Source organism: Macaca fascicularis, chromosome 2, assembly GCF_037993035.2.
Source record: "Macaca fascicularis isolate 582-1 chromosome 2, T2T-MFA8v1.1".
Taxonomy (NCBI): Eukaryota; Metazoa; Chordata; class Mammalia; order Primates; family Cercopithecidae; genus Macaca; species Macaca fascicularis.
In genome coordinates this window covers 58,744,581-58,759,796 of record NC_088376.1, presented here as the reverse complement: position 1 = coordinate 58,759,796, position 15,216 = coordinate 58,744,581, and the positions used below count along the sequence as shown (strand labels likewise).

The following is a 15,216-nucleotide window of genomic DNA, read 5'->3' as shown; positions in this document are numbered from 1 at the left end:
TATTACTATTGTTTTCTAACAGCTCAAACATTTACAGCATGTGATATTAGGCTTTCAGAGCAGCTCTTAAAACTTTAAACCACAATTCGAATATAAGAAATATGCATAGGTTTCAAGGACAGGCCGTATTTGGTTAAAAAAATGCATGTTTTTGTTTGGGAGCAGGTGGAAGGAATGAATTACTTCAATTTCCTTCCTTGTGTGGCACCTGCGGAAACCACACTGCAGCAGGGTGAATTAAAGTCACCAATTGAAAATCACCCTACTAGCTTGGTCGGGAATGCTTCAACCCCTGCAGTGCCGTTCAGAGATCGCCTGCATCGTGGAATCACCCTGCATAAAAGCGGTTGAGGCACTGTTAAGACATCTGATATCTGAGGCCCGCCCACTGGCGACTGCAGGTCGCGGGGCCACCCCGGTCGGCGGGGCAGGGGACCCCGCCGCCTTCCCGAGGTGCGCGGCGCCCCCTGCCGCCAGCCGGAGGAGCGCAGGGCCCGCTCGCAGGAGGCCGGGAACATGGCGGGGCAGCCCGCGGCCTCAGGCTCCCAGTCTCCCGACAGGGACGGAATGGAGCCCAACGTCGTGGCTCGGATCTCGCAGTGGGCAGACGACCACCTGCGCCTAGTCCGGGTACTGCAGCCACGCGGTCTGGGCGGGCGGTGGGCGCGGGGCGGCACCGAGCGACCCTGAGAAGAACGTGAGGCCTCAGGCGTGGATCCCGCCGGGGCCGGGGAGCTACAGAAAACTGCGGGGGAGTGAGCTCGAGAGGCCGACATCGCGAGTGTAGTGCGTGCAGGGCTGCAGAGGGCCGGGGGCGGGCCAGGGGGCCAGTTCGGCCTCATTATTGCAAGGACTGTGCAGGATCCTTGCTGGGCTGTGGGGGGCGGGCACCTCAAAGGGTGAGACGCAGCCCAGCTCCGGGATGCCACTTGTTCCATTAGAGCGTTTGGGGAGAGCCCAGAGAGGAGACCGAGGAAGAGCAGGGAAGTCCTGTACACCTTTGGAGAGAGCATTTCTAATTTTTATTTATTTTTAATTTTATTTTTTTAGGGACGGGGTATTCCTCTCTGGCCCAAGCTGGAGTGCAGTGGCACGATCATAGCTCACTGCTGCCGCTCCACCTCCTGGGCTGAAAAAATCCTCCCACTTCAGCCTCCCAAGTAGCTGGAACCACAGGCGTGCGCTACCCCCATCGACTACTTTCTTTTAGAATTAGAGACTGGGAATCTTGGTATGTTGCCCGGGTGGCCTCCAACTCCTGGCCTCAAGTGATCTCCCACCTCAGCCTCCCGAATAGATTTCTTTTTTTTGAGACAGAGCCTCACTCTTGTCACGCCTGGAGTGCAGTGGCACCATTATGTCTCATTGCAGCCTCCACTCCCTGTGCTTAAGCAATCCTCCCACTTCAGGCTCCCGAGTAACTGGGGCTACAAGGCACTTGTCACCACACCAGGCTAATTTGTTTTTTGTTTGTAGAGACAAGGTCTCCCTGTGTTGTCCAGGCTGGCCTTGAACTCCTGGCCTCAAGGGATCTGCCCGCCTCAGCCTCCCAAAGCACTGGGATTATAGGCATCAGCCACTGGTGCCCTGCCTTTTTTTTTTTTTTTTTTCCTGAAGCACTAAGCCTCTGGAGTTGAAGCAAGAGGGGGACATTTTGGCCACCAGGCGAGAGAGAGTTGTGGCTAAGACACAGAATTGTGGTGATATGAATTGTTTGGGTGTGAGGTACAAAGAAAGAGGTCTAAGGAGGCTGGTAATAGTTGCTGATAAGGAGAAGGAGTTGGAGTAAATGATTTGTTGGGGAAAATCTAGATAACTTTTTGGACATGTACATGGAGATGTGCAAACTTGAAGATGGTTATTAGACTTCTAAGCAGAATTGTAGATGCTGTTCTTGGCAACTGGATATGGAGTCTGGTGTTGAAGGGAGATCAGAACCTGACATAGAACACTGGGAATGACCTGCATAAACCTTAAGTAGCATTTAAAGCTGTGGACTTGAGTAACATCTCAGAGCAAGTGAGAAAAGCTACTGAAGAAGCCCTAGAATTTGGGGGATTATCACATTGAGAATCTGGGGAGTAAAGAGAAAGTCAGCAAAGACCAAGAGGAAGCAGACAGTGAGGTGGTAAGAAAGTCAGGACAGCCTGGTGTTCTAGAAGCCAAGTGAAGAAAATGTTTTCAGAAGGAATCATTACCTTTAAAAAATAATACTGAAAAGTTGAGTAAGATAACTTTGCAAATGCTCTGCAGCCAAGCAGCACAAAGTCCAAAGCCATGCCTGTTTTCACTCACCATTGTAGCCTTAGTTCTTAGAGTAATGCCTGTCACTTAGTAAGTGCTAGATAAATATTTGTGGCATCATCGAATGGTAAATAATATATGTGTTAATTGGTGAAAACTCATTTCTTCCAGTTAAGCAGCAATAGATGCATGGGTTATTTCAAATTAAAAAATGACTTCAGAAGGATTATGGGAGGAAGTTGTTTAAATTAGAACATGGTTATAATATTACAAATAATCCGGTCATAGAACCCAGCGTATGTACCTTTGTGCATTTTTTCAATCTCATTTTTTTTCTTTTTCTTTTTCTTTTTAGACGAAGTCTCACACTTGTCCACCAGGCTGGAGTGCAATGGTGCGATCTTGGCTCACTGCAACCTCTGCCTCCTGGGTTCCAGCGATTCTCCTGCCTCAGCCTCCTGAGTAGCTGGGATTACAGGTGCCTGCCACCATGCCCGGCTAATTTTTTAATTTTTAGTAGAGATGGGGTTTCGCCATGTTGGCCAGGCTGGTCTCGAACTCCTGACCTCAGGTGATCCGCCCACCTCGGCCTCCCAAAATGCTGGGATTACAAGCATGAGCCACCGCGCCCAGCCTCTTTTTTATTTTGAGACAGAGTCTGGCTCTGTCGCCCAGGCTGGAGTGCAGTGGCACAATCTCGGCTCACTGCAACCTCCACCTCCTGGGTTCTAGCAATTCTCGTGCCTTAGCCTCCTGAGTGGCTGGAATTACAGATGTGTGCTACCACATCCGGCTAGTTTTTTGTATTTTTAGTACAGATGAGGTTTCACCATGTTGGCCAGGCTGGTCTCAAACTCCTGGCCTCAAGTGATCCACCAGCCTCAGCCTCCCCAAGTGCTGGGACTGCAGGTGTGAGGTACCGCACCTGGCCTCAATCTCATTTCTTTTTTTTTTTTTTTTTTTTTTGAGATGGAGGATTTCAGCTCACTGCAAGCTCCGCCTCCCGGGTTTACACCATTCTCCTGCCTCAGCCTCGCGAATAGCTGGGACTACAGGCGCCCACCACCTCGCCCGGCTAGTTTTTTGTATTTTTTAGTAGAGACGGGGTTTCACCGGGTTAGCCAGGATAGTCTCGATCTCCTGACCTCGTGATCCGCCTGTCTCGGCCTCCCAAAGTGCTGGGATTACAGGCTTGAGCTACCGCGCCCGGCCAATCTCATTTCTTATATACCTAATTGTATTGATTGAAGGAAAGTGTGTTAGATTATCTCTGTTTTTGAGAGAGTTGCAGGATTCTTAATTTTTCATTAACTTCTTTAGGCCTACCCTAGTTTAAATGAAACACTTTAAAAACATCACTGAGTATTTCCCAGCCATTTACCCACATCTGCCAAGGTACTGTATTTTAAGGTTTTAGTGATAACATTTTCTACCAAATACTTAAATTCCTACCATGGATGCAAGGTTATACTAATTACTATGGGTACTGTATAGGAAGTACTAGACCAGCTAATCTATTCATGGTACTGATAGTTAAATAATATCAGTAGAGAACAATCCAATACTATATACATATATGTATGTGTGTATCGGGATGGGTTGGTGTGTATATGTGTGTGTATATGTTTACATATATATAAATTTCTCTGTGTGCCAGTTTGGGAAAGGATTTGAGTACTATAAAAGTTAAAAGAAGGAAAGATTAATGAATGAGTGGGCGGTTTTTGAAGAAGTGGGCCTTTATTTGAAGGACATACATTGTTTGTACAATTAGATATAGAGAGCACAGTCCTCTTTTTTTCCACTTTCTAATTAGTGCTTTCATTATTGTGAATAATAATTAGTGAGGGTTAACCCTTAAATCTCTTTCTGTAGAACATCAGCACTGGAATGGCCATAGTTGGAATAATGTTACTTCTAAGAAGCATTCGACTGGTAAGTTAAAAAATGAAAAAGACTTTACAACAAGCGGTAGGTAGTTTATTCCCATTTCAGACAATTTTTATCTCAAACAGTGTATCATATTGTTACTCGTATTAGTAGCTTTTAAATAGTATTTTAGAACAGTGAACATATTTTAAGGTGTTGGTTTAAACCTAACACATCCACAGGATTTTACAGAAAGTAATTGCATGGTCTTTATTTCCATAATCACTTTTTTTTTGTGCTTAAAAAGGAATCTGAAAAGGATTTAGTTTGCTAGACTGTTATAATCACTATATTTGCATTTTAAACACTGTAGAATATCTTAAAAGTGTTTTTTGTGTGTGTGTGTGGTGCTTTTTGATTTAGACCACAGTTGGATTATGTCCCTTAGCACTCAATAATTTATGCTTCCAGTTAGCACATTGTCTTAGCTTTTTCAATAATGTTTTATTGGTAGCATAATAGACATAATATTTTTTCCATGCCCATTAAACAACTCCAGGGGACGGTGCGGTGGCTTATGCCTGTAATCCCAGCACTTCGGGAGGCTGAGGCGGGTGGATCACCTGAGGTCAGGAGTTCGAGACCAACCTGGCCAACATGATGAAACCCTGTCTCTACTAAAAATACGAACAATTAGCCAGGTGTGGTGGCAGGTGCCTGTAATCCCAGCTACTCAGGAGACTGAGGCAGGAGAATAACTTGAACCCGGGAGCAGAGGCTGCAGTGAGCTGAAACTGTGTCACTGCACTCCAGCCTGGGCAACAAGAGTGAAACTCTGTCTCAAACAACAAAACAAAACAAAAAAACAGTAACTCCAACTTCCTTTTCCCTTCATCCCCTGGTACCCATCATTCCATTTCTGTCTCTATGATTTTGACCATTCCAGATACCTCATATAAGTGGCATCATATTGTATTCTTTTGTGACTGGCTTTTTTTCACTTAGCCTGGTATTACTAAAATTCATCCACGCTATTGCATATATCATAATTTTTGTCCTTTTTAAGATGGACAATATCCCATTGTAAGTGTATATTACATTTTGCTTCTCTGTTCATTTGTTGATGGACACTTCGGTTGCTTCCATGTTTGAGCTGTCGTGAATAATGCTGCTATGAATATGAATGTATAAATATCTCTTCGAGATCCTGCTTTCAGTTATTTTGAGTTTCAGTTACATACCCAGAAGTGGATTAGATGGTCATTGTGTTTTTAATTTTTTTTTTTTTTTTTAGGCAGAGTCTCACTCTGTTGCCCAGGAAGGAGTGAAGTGGTGTGATCTCAGCTCACTGTAACCTCTGCCTCCCGGGTTCAAGCGATTCTCCTGCCTCAGCCTCCCGAGGAGCTGGGATTACAGGCGCCTGCCACCACACCTGACTAATTGTTTTGTATTTTTGGTAGAGACAGAGTTTTACCATGTTGGTCAGGCTGGTCTCGAACTCTTGATCTCAAGTGATCCACCTGCCTCGGCCTCCCAAGGTGCTGGGATAACAGGCGTGAGCCACTGCACCTGGCCTATTTTTAATTTTTTGAGTAACTGCTATACTGTTTTTTACAGTGGCTATACTATTTTATATTACCACTAACAATGCACAAGAGTTTCAATTTCACCATATCCTTACCAACAATTATTATTTTCTGTTTTTTTGTTAGTAGTTATCCTAATGGGCTTGAGGTAGTATCTCATTGTTGTTTTGATTTGCATTTCTCTAATGATTAGTGATATTGAGCATCTTTTCATGTGGTTATTGACCTTTCATATGTGTTTTTTGTATAAATGTCTATTCAGTTCTTTTGCCCCTTTTTGAATGGGGTTGTTTGTTTTTTTGTTGTTGTTGAATTTTAGGAGTTCTCTACATTCTGAGTCCCTAATTAGATAAATGATTTGCAAATTTTTTCTCACATCCATTCTGTATGTTGCCTTTTTTTTTTTTTTTTTTTTTTTTTTTTTGGAGACAAGGTCTCACTCTGTTGACCAGGCTAGAGCACACCAGCATGATCATGGCTCACTGCAGCCTCAACCTCTTGGCCTCAAGTGATCCTCCTGTCTCAGCTTCCTGAGTAGCTAGGACTAAAGGCACCTGCCACCATGCCTGGCTAATTTTTAATTTTTCTGTAGCAATGGCATCTCTCTGTGCTGCCCAGGCTGGTCTTGAACTCTTGTCCTCAAGCAGTTCTCCCATCTTAGCCTCCCAAAGTGCTGGGATTACAGACATGAGCCACTGCACCCCACCTGTGTGTTTACTTTTTCTAATCTCTGTTGACAGTGCTCATTGATGTGCAAGTTTTTAATTTCTATGAAGTCCAATTTGTCTGCTTTTTCCTTTTTTCATTTTAATTTTTGTGGGTACATACTAGGTGTATATATTCATGAGGTACATGAGATATTTTGATACAGGCATACAGTCCACAATAATCACATGAGAGTAAATAGGATATTCATCACCTCAAGCATTTATTCTTTTTTTGTGTTGCAAACAATCCAATTATGCTCTTTTAGTTATTTAAAAATGTACGATAAATTATTGTTGACTGTAGTTACCCTGTTGTGCTACCAAATACTAGATCTTATTCATTCTATTTAATTACATGGTCATACTCATTAACCAACCCCACTTCTTGCTCATGCCCAGCTACCCTTCCCAGGTTCTAGTGACCATTATTCTACTCTCCGTCTCCATGAATTCAATTTTTACATTTTTTAGTTCCCTCAAATAAGTAAGAACAATGCAAAGGTTGTCTTTCTCTGCTTGGCTTACTTCACTTAACATGATGACCTCCATTCTATCCATGGTGTTGCAAACAACAGTTCTATTTAAGGCTGAATAGTATTCTACCATGTATATGTACCATATTTTCTCTTTTCTTTTTTGAGACAAGGTCTCACTCTGTCACCCAGGTTGAGTGCAGTAGTGTGATCATGACTCATTGCAGCCTCGATCTTCAGGGCTCAAGTGATCCTCCCATGTCAGCCTCCTGAGTAGCTGGGACCACAGGTGTGAACCAGCATGCCTGGCTAAATTTTGTACTTTTTGGAGATGTTACCCAGGCTGATCTCCAGCTCCTGCACTCAAGTGATCTGCCTGCCTTGGCCTCCCAAAGTGCTGGGATTAGAGACATGATCCACTGCACCCAGCCCACATTTTCTTTATCCATTCATCTGGTGATGGACACTTAGGTTGCTTCCAAATCGTGGCTATTGTGAATAGTGCTGCGATAAGCACGGGATTAAAGGTATCTCTGTGATATACTGATTTCCTTTCTTTTGATATATATCTAACAGTGGAATTGCTGGATCATATGGTACTTCTATTTTTAGTTTTTTGAGGAGCCTCCAAACTGTTCTCCGTAACGGTTGTAACAATTTACATTTTCACCAACAGTGTACGAGGGTTTCCTTTTCATCCTTGCCAGCATTTGTTATTGCCTATCTTTTGGATAAAAGCCATTTTAATTGGGGTGAGATGATATCCTATTGTAATTTTGATTTTCATTTCTCTGGTGATCAGTGATGTTGAGCACCTTTTCATATACCTGTTTGCCATTGGTATGTCTTCTTTTGAGAAATGCCTATTCATATCTCACGACCATTTTTAAATGGGATTGTTAGATTTTTTTTTTCCTGTAGAGTTGCTTGAGCTCTTTATATAATCTGGTTATTAATTCCTTGTCAGATGGATAGTTTGCATATATTTTCTCCCGTTCTGTGGGTTGTCTCTTCACTTTGGTTATTGTTTCCTTTGAGGTGCAGAAGCTTTTTAATTTGATGTTATCCCATTTGTCTGTTTTTTCTTTGGTTGCCTGTGCTTACAGGGTATTTTTCAAGAAATCTTTGCTCAGTCCAGTGTCCTGGAGAGTTTCCCCAATGTTTTCTTGTAGTAGAGTTATAGTTTGAGGTCTTAGATTTAAGTCTTTAATGCATTTTGATTTTATTTTTGTATATGATGAGAGAGAGAGGTCTAGCTTCATTCTTTTGCATATGGACATTCAGTATTCCCAGCACCATCTATCAAAGAGACTACCCTTTCTCCAATTTATGTTCTTGGCCCTTTGTTGAAAATGAGTTCAGTGTAGATGTATGGATTTGTTTCTGGGTTCTCAATTCTGTTCCATTGGTCTATGTGTCTGTTTTTATGCCAGTACCATGCCATTTTAGTTACTATAGCTCTTATAATTTGAAGTCAAGTAATGTGATTGTTCCAGTTTTGTTCATTATATTCTGGGTCTTTTGTGGCTCCATGTAAATTTGAGGATTGTTTTTCTGTTTCTGTGAAGAATGCCATTGGTATTTTGATAGGGATTGCATTGAATCTGTAGCTTGCTTTGGGTAATAAGGGCATTTTAACAATATTGATTCTTCCAATCCATCCATGAACATGGAAAATTTTCTCATTGTTTATACCCTTTTCAATTTATTTCATTGGTGTTTTATAGCTTTTTTTTTTTTTTTTTTTTTTTTCCTTTGAGACAGAGTCTCACCCTGTCACTCAGGCTGGAGTACAGTGGTACAATCTTGGCTCACTGAAACCTCCACCTCCTGGGTTCAAGTGATTCTCATGCCTCAACCTCCCAAGTAGCTGGGATTACAAGCCTGCGCCACCACACCTGGCTAAGTTTTGTATTTTTAGTAGAGACAGGGTTTCACCATATTGGCCAGGCTGGTCTTGAACTCCTGGTCTCAAGTGATCTGCCCACCTTGGCCTCCCAAAGTGCTGGGATTACAGACGTGAGCCACCGTGCCCAGCCAGTGTATTACAGTTTTCATTGTAGAAATCTTTCACTTCTTTGGGTAAATTAATTCCTAGGTATTTAATTTTATTTCCAGATATTGTAAATGGGATTAATTTCTTGATTTCTTTTTCATATTGTTCACTGTTGGCATATAGAAATGCCAGACTTATATATTGATATTGTATCCTGCAACTGTACTGAATTTGTTTATCAGTTTCAATAGTCTTTTGGTGGAGTCTTTAGATTTTTTCAAATACAGGATCATATCATTTGCAAACAAGAAAAATTTGACTTCTTTTTTTCCAATTCAGATGCTCTTAATTTCTTTCTCTTGTCTGAGTGCTCTAGCTAGGACTTCTAGTACTATATTGAATAACAGTGGTGAGTGGGCATCCTTGTCATATTCTAGATCACGGAGGAAAGGCTTTCAGTTTTTCCCCATTCAATATGATACTAGGGCTGTGAGTCTGTTGTATATAGCTTTTATTGTGTTGATGTATGTTCCTTCTGTAGCATTTTGTGAGAGTTTAATCATGAAGGAATGTTGATTTTATCCAATACTTTTTTTAGCATCTATTGAAATGTTCATGTTTGTATGGTTTTTGTCTTTTCTTTGAGATGGAGTCTCTCTCTGTCACCCAGGCTGGAGAGCAGTGGTGTGATCTCAGCTACTGCAACCTCCACCTCCCAGATTCAAGCAATTCTCCTCTTCAGCCTCCCAAGTAGCTGGAATTACAGGCACTTGCCATTATGCCTGGCTAATTTTTGTATTTTTAGTAGAGGCGGGGTTTTCCCGTGTTGACCAGGCTAGTCTCGAACTCCTGACTTCAGGTGACCTGCCTGCCTTGGCCTCTCAAAGTACTGGGATTACAGGCATGGGCCACCGTGCCAGGCCTGTCCTTCATTTTGTCAATATGATGTATCACATTGATTGATTTATGTATGTTGAACCATCCTTGCATTCCTGGGATAAATCCCACTTGGTCAAAGATGAATGATCTTTTTAATATGTTGTTGAATTTGATTTGCAGGTATTTCTTTGGGGATTTTTGCATTAATGTTCATCAGGGATATTGACTTATAGTTTTCTTTTTTGATGTGTCTTTGTCTGGTTTTGGTATCAGGGTAATACTGACCTTGTAGAATGAGTGTGGAAGTATTCCCTCTTCCTCTATTTTTTGAATCGTTTGAGTAGGATTGGTATTTATTTTTTTCTTAAACGTATGGTAAAATTCAGCAATGAAGTCATTGAGTCCTGGGCTTTTCATTGCTGGCAGTTTTTATTACAGCTTTGATATCATTACTTTTTATTAGGGCTTTGTTTTCATTACTTGTTATTGATCTGTTCAGGTTTTGGATTTCTTCATGTTACAATATTGGTAGGTTGTACATGTCTAGGAATTATCTATTTCTTCTAGGTTTTCCAACTTATTGGCATATACTTGTTCATAGTAGCCTCTAATAATTTTTTGAATTTTTGTGGTATTGGTTGTAATGTCTCCTTTTTCATTTCTGATTTTATTTATTTGAGTCTCTTCTCTTTTTTTCTTAGTCTGGCTAAAGGGTTGTTGGCTTTGTTTATCTTTTCAAAAAACCAACTTTTCATATCCCTAATCTTTTGTATTCCTCCATTGTAATTTCATTTATTTTTGCTCTGATCTTTATTATTTCTTTTCTTCTACTAATTTGGGGTTTGGTTTGCTCTTGCTTTTCTAGTTCTTTTAAACAGATCATTGTTTATTTTTCTACTTTTTTGTAGGTGCTTATAGCTATAAAATTTCCTTTTAATACTGCTTTTGCTGTATCCCATGGGTGTTGATATGTTGTGTTTTCATTATCTTTTTTTTTTTTTTTTAGATGGAGTCTTGCTGTGTTGCCCAGGCTGGAGTACAGTGGCACGATCTTGGCTCACTGCCACTTCCGCCTTCTGGGTTCAAGCAATTCTCCTGCCTCAGCCTCCTGATTAGCTGGGATTACAGGAGTGTACCACCACATCTAGCTAATTTTTATATTTTTAGTAGAGACAGGGTTTCACCATGTTGGCCAGGCTGGTCTTGAATTCCTGAACTCAGGTAGTCTGCCCACCTTGGCCTCCCAAAGTGCTGGAATTACAGGTGTGAGCCACCGTGCCCGGCCTTCATTACCATTTGATTCAATACATTTTTAAATTTCTTTCTTAATTTTTTTGTTGTCTCATTGGTCATTCAGGACCACATTGTTTAATTTCCACGTGTTTGTATAGTTTCCAAGATTCCTCTTGTTATTGATTTCTAGTTGTATTCCATTGTAGTCAGAGAAGATGTTTGATATAATTTTGATTTTTTTGAAATTTTTATTTTTATTCGTTTGTTGAGATGGAGTCTTGCTCTGTTGCCCAGGCTGGAGTGCAGTGGCGCGATCTCGGCTCACTCCAACTTCCACCTCCTGGGTTCAATCAATTCTCCTGCCTCAGCCTCCTGATTAGCTGGGATTACAGGCATGCACCACCACGTCTGGCTAATTTTTGTATTTTTGGTAGAAACAGGGTTCGCCATGTTGGCCAGGCTGGTCTTGAATTCCCAAACTCAGGTGGTCTGCCTGCCTTGGCCTCCCAAAGTGCTGGGATTACAGGCGTGAGCCGCCACACTTGGCTTGAAATTTTTTAAGATTTGTTTTTTGACCTAACATGGTCTATCCTTGAGAACGCTATAAGTACTATAAAGTGCTTTAAGGAGAAGAATGTATATTCTTCAGCCATTGGATGAAATGTTCTATGAATATCCTACGTCCATTTGGTCTACAGTGCAGATTAAGTTCGATGTTTATTTGTTGATTTTCTGTCTGGAAGATGAAAGTGGGGTGTTGACGTCTCCAGCTATTATTATATTGGGACCTCTCTCTTTAGCTCTAGCTCTAATATTAATTGCACTCTATATCTTGGTGCTCCAGTGTTGGCTGCATATATGTTTATAATTGTTGTATCCTCTTGCTGAATTGACCCCTTTGTCATTATATAATGACCTTCGTTGTCTCTTTTTATAATTTTTGTCTTGAAATCTATTTTATCTTAAATCTATTTTGTCTGTAAATCTGCCATAAATATAGCTACTGCTGCTCTTTTGTAGTTTCTATTTGCATGGAATATCTTTCTATTTCTTTATTTTCAATCTATGTGTATCTTTATTAAGAGAAGTATGTTTCTTGTAGGCAAAAGATTGTTGGGTTTTGTTTTTTTAATCCATTTAGCTACTCTATGTCTTTTGGAGAGTTTAGTTCATTTACAATGTTATTGATAAGTAAGGACTTACTCCTGTCATTAAAAATTTTTTTTGTTTGTTTGTTTTGTGGTCTTCTCTTCCTTCTTTCCATCCTTCTCATCTTCCTTTTACTAAAGATGATTTTCTCTTGTGATGTGTTTCAATTTTTTGCTTTTTATTTTTTGTATATCAGTTATATGTTCTTTGATTGGAGGTTACCCTGAGGCTTGCAAATAATATCTTATCACCTGTTATTTTATTTTATTTTATTTTATTTTTTTGAGACGGAGTCTTGCTCTGTCGCCCAGGCTGGAGTGCAGTGGCCGGATCTCGGCTCACTGCAAGCTCCGCCTCCCGGGTTCACGCCATTCTCCTGCCTCGGCCTCCCAAGTAGCTGGGACTACAGGCGCCCGCCACCTCGCCCGGCTAGTTTTTTGTATTTTTTAGTAGAGACGGGGTTTCACCGTGTTAGCCAGGATGGTCTTGATCTCCTGACCTCGTGATCCGCCCGTCTTGGCCTCCCAAAGTGCTGGGATTACAGGCTTGAGCCACCGCGCCCGGCCCTCACCTGTTATTTTAAATTGATGACAATACTGATTGCATAAACAAGCAAACTAGGCCGGGTGCGGTGGCTCACGCCTATAATCCCAGCACTTTGGGAAGCCGAGGCAGGTGGATCACCTGAGGTCAGGAGTTTGAGACCAGACTGGCCAACATGGTGAAATTCTGTCTCTACTAAAAATACAAAATTAGCTAGGTATGATGGGGCACAGCAGTAATCCCAGCAACTTGGGAGGCTGAGACAGGAGAATCACTTGAACCCAGGAGGCAGATGCTGCAGTGAGCCGAGATCGCACTACTGCGCTCCAGCCTGGGCCAGACTGAGTGAGACTGTCTCAAAAACAACAAAAACAACAACAAGCAAGCTAACAATGAAGCAAAGACAAATTTAATAACTCTATACTTTGACTTTTAAACTTTATGTCTCTCTATTTATATATTATTATACGTCTGTCTAGAAAAGCTGTTTTAGCTTTTTTTGTTTTTTTTTTTTTTTTTTTTTTTGAGTCAGAGTCTCTCAGTCTGTCTCCCAGGCTGGAGTGCAGGGGCGCGATCTCGGCTCACTGCAAACTCTGCCTCTTGGGTTCAAGAGATTCTCCTGCCTCAGCCTCCCAAGTAGCTGGGACTATAGGCGTGCGCCACCATGCTAATTTTTGTATTTTTAGTAGAGATGGGGTTTCACTATGTTGGCCAGGCTGGTCTTGAACCCCTAACCTTCAGTTATCTGCCTTCTTCGGCCTCCTAAAGTGCTGAGATTACAGGTGTGAGCCACTGTGCCTGGCCTTTCTACTCAAGATACAGTAGTTTACATACCACAATTACAGTGTTATAATATTCTGTATTTTTCTTTGTATTTTCTATTACCAGTGAGTTTTGTACCTTCAGGTGATTTCTTATTGCTCATTAACATCCTTTTTTTTTTTTTCATCAGATTGAAGAACTCACTTTAGCATTTCTTGTAGGACATGTCTGATGTTGAGGAAGTCCCCTGGCTTTTGTTTGTCTAGGAGTCTTTATTTCTCTCTTGTGTTTGACTGGCTATACTACTTTGTTAGGTTGGTGCAAAAGTAATTGCAGTTTTTTTTTTTTTTTTTTTTTTTTTTTGCCACATACATATTTTCTTTTCTTCAGCAGTTTATGCCATATCACTCTCTCCTGGCTTGTAAGGATTTCACTGAAAAGTCTGCTGCCAGATGTACTGGAGCACCATTGTGTGCTATTTGTTTCTTTTCTCTTGCTGCTTTTAGCATTGTTTTTATCCTTGACCTTTAGGAATTTGATTATTAACTGTGTTGTGGTGATCTTCTTTTGGTTAAATCTGCTTGGTGTTCCTTCTTGTACTTGAATATCAGTATCTTTCTCTAGGTTTTGGATGTTCTCTGTTATTATCCCTTTGAATAAACTTTCTACCCCTATCTCTCTGCCTCTTTTTCAAGGCCAATAACTCTTAGATTAGCTCCTTTGAGGCTATTTTCTAGATCTTGTAAGAGTGTTTGATTCTTTTTAAATTTTTTCTCCTCTGACTGTGTATTTTCAAATAGCCTGTCTTCAGGCTTGCTAATTCTTTCTTCTGCTTGATCAATTCTGCTGTTTAGAGACTCTGATGCATTCTTCAATATGTCAATTGCATTTTTCAGCTCCAGAGTTTCTGCTTGATTCTTTTTGACTGTTTCTATCTCTTTGTTAAATTTCTCTGATAGGATTTTGAATTCTTTCACTGTGTTGTCTTGAATTTTGTTAGGTTTCCTCAAAACAGATATTTTGAATTTTCTGTTCAAAAGGTCACATATCTCTGTCTCTGCAGGATTGGTGACTGGTACCTTATTTAGTTCTTTTTGGTGAGGTCACGTTTTCATGTATATTCTTGATGCTTATGGATATTGATGTCTGGGCATTGAAGATTTTGGTATTTATTATAGTCTTCACAGTCTGGATTTGTGTGGACCTGTCCTTCTTTGGAAGGATTTCCAGGTATTTGAATGCACTTGGGTGTTGTCATCTAAGTTTTTGGTCACTGCAGCCATATTTGTATTAGGGGGCATCCCAAGCCCTGTAACACTGTGGCTCTTACAGTCTAATAGATGTACCGTCTTGGATAAGATCTGCAAAAATTCTCTGGATTACCAGGCAGAGACTCTTGTTTTTCCCTTTTCTTTCTCCCAAACAAGTGGAATCTCTCTGTCTGTGTGTCGAGGTGCCTGGAGCTGGAGGAGGGGTGACACAATCACCCTTGTGGCCACCACTACAGGGATTGCACTTGGTCAGACCTGAAGCCAGCACAGCACTGGGTCTCTCCCAGGGCCCATGGTAACTGCTGCCTTGTTACTACCTATGTTTACTGAAGACCCTAGGGCTCCGGAATCAGTAGGTGGTGAAGCCAACCAGGCTTGTGTCCTTCCCTTCGAGTGGTGAGTTCTCCCAGTCTCAGGTAGGTCCAGAGATGTCATCTGGGAGCCAGGGCCTGGACTAGTAAATCTTCAAAATCTACCTGGTGCTGCTATATGCTTCTGTGGCTG

At 41.3% G+C, this 15,216-nt stretch overlaps 1 protein-coding gene across 13 annotated transcripts in view; it reads left to right on the top strand.

Annotated features, from left to right (window-relative positions):
• The first annotated feature begins 500 nt into the window (after positions 1–500).
• C2H3orf33 (chromosome 2 C3orf33 homolog) overlaps positions 501–15,216 on the top strand; it is a 58,645-nt gene continuing 43,929 nt past the window's right edge. For 7 of the 13 annotated variants that reach the window (XR_012430810.1, XM_074031299.1, XM_074031301.1 and 4 more), the window contains exons 1-2: positions 501–630; positions 4,120–4,179. Coding sequence is in view for 12 of the 13 variants with exons in the window: in XM_074031299.1 (XP_073887400.1) it covers positions 517–630; positions 4,120–4,179 (174 nt within the window). In the remaining variant the exon portion in view is untranslated. Of the gene's footprint in view, positions 631–1,189; positions 1,232–2,599; positions 3,640–4,119; positions 4,180–5,407; positions 5,848–15,216 lie in introns of those variants that run through there. The other 6 variants (XM_074031298.1, XM_065540100.2, XM_074031302.1 and 3 more) reach the window with 4 other exon arrangements.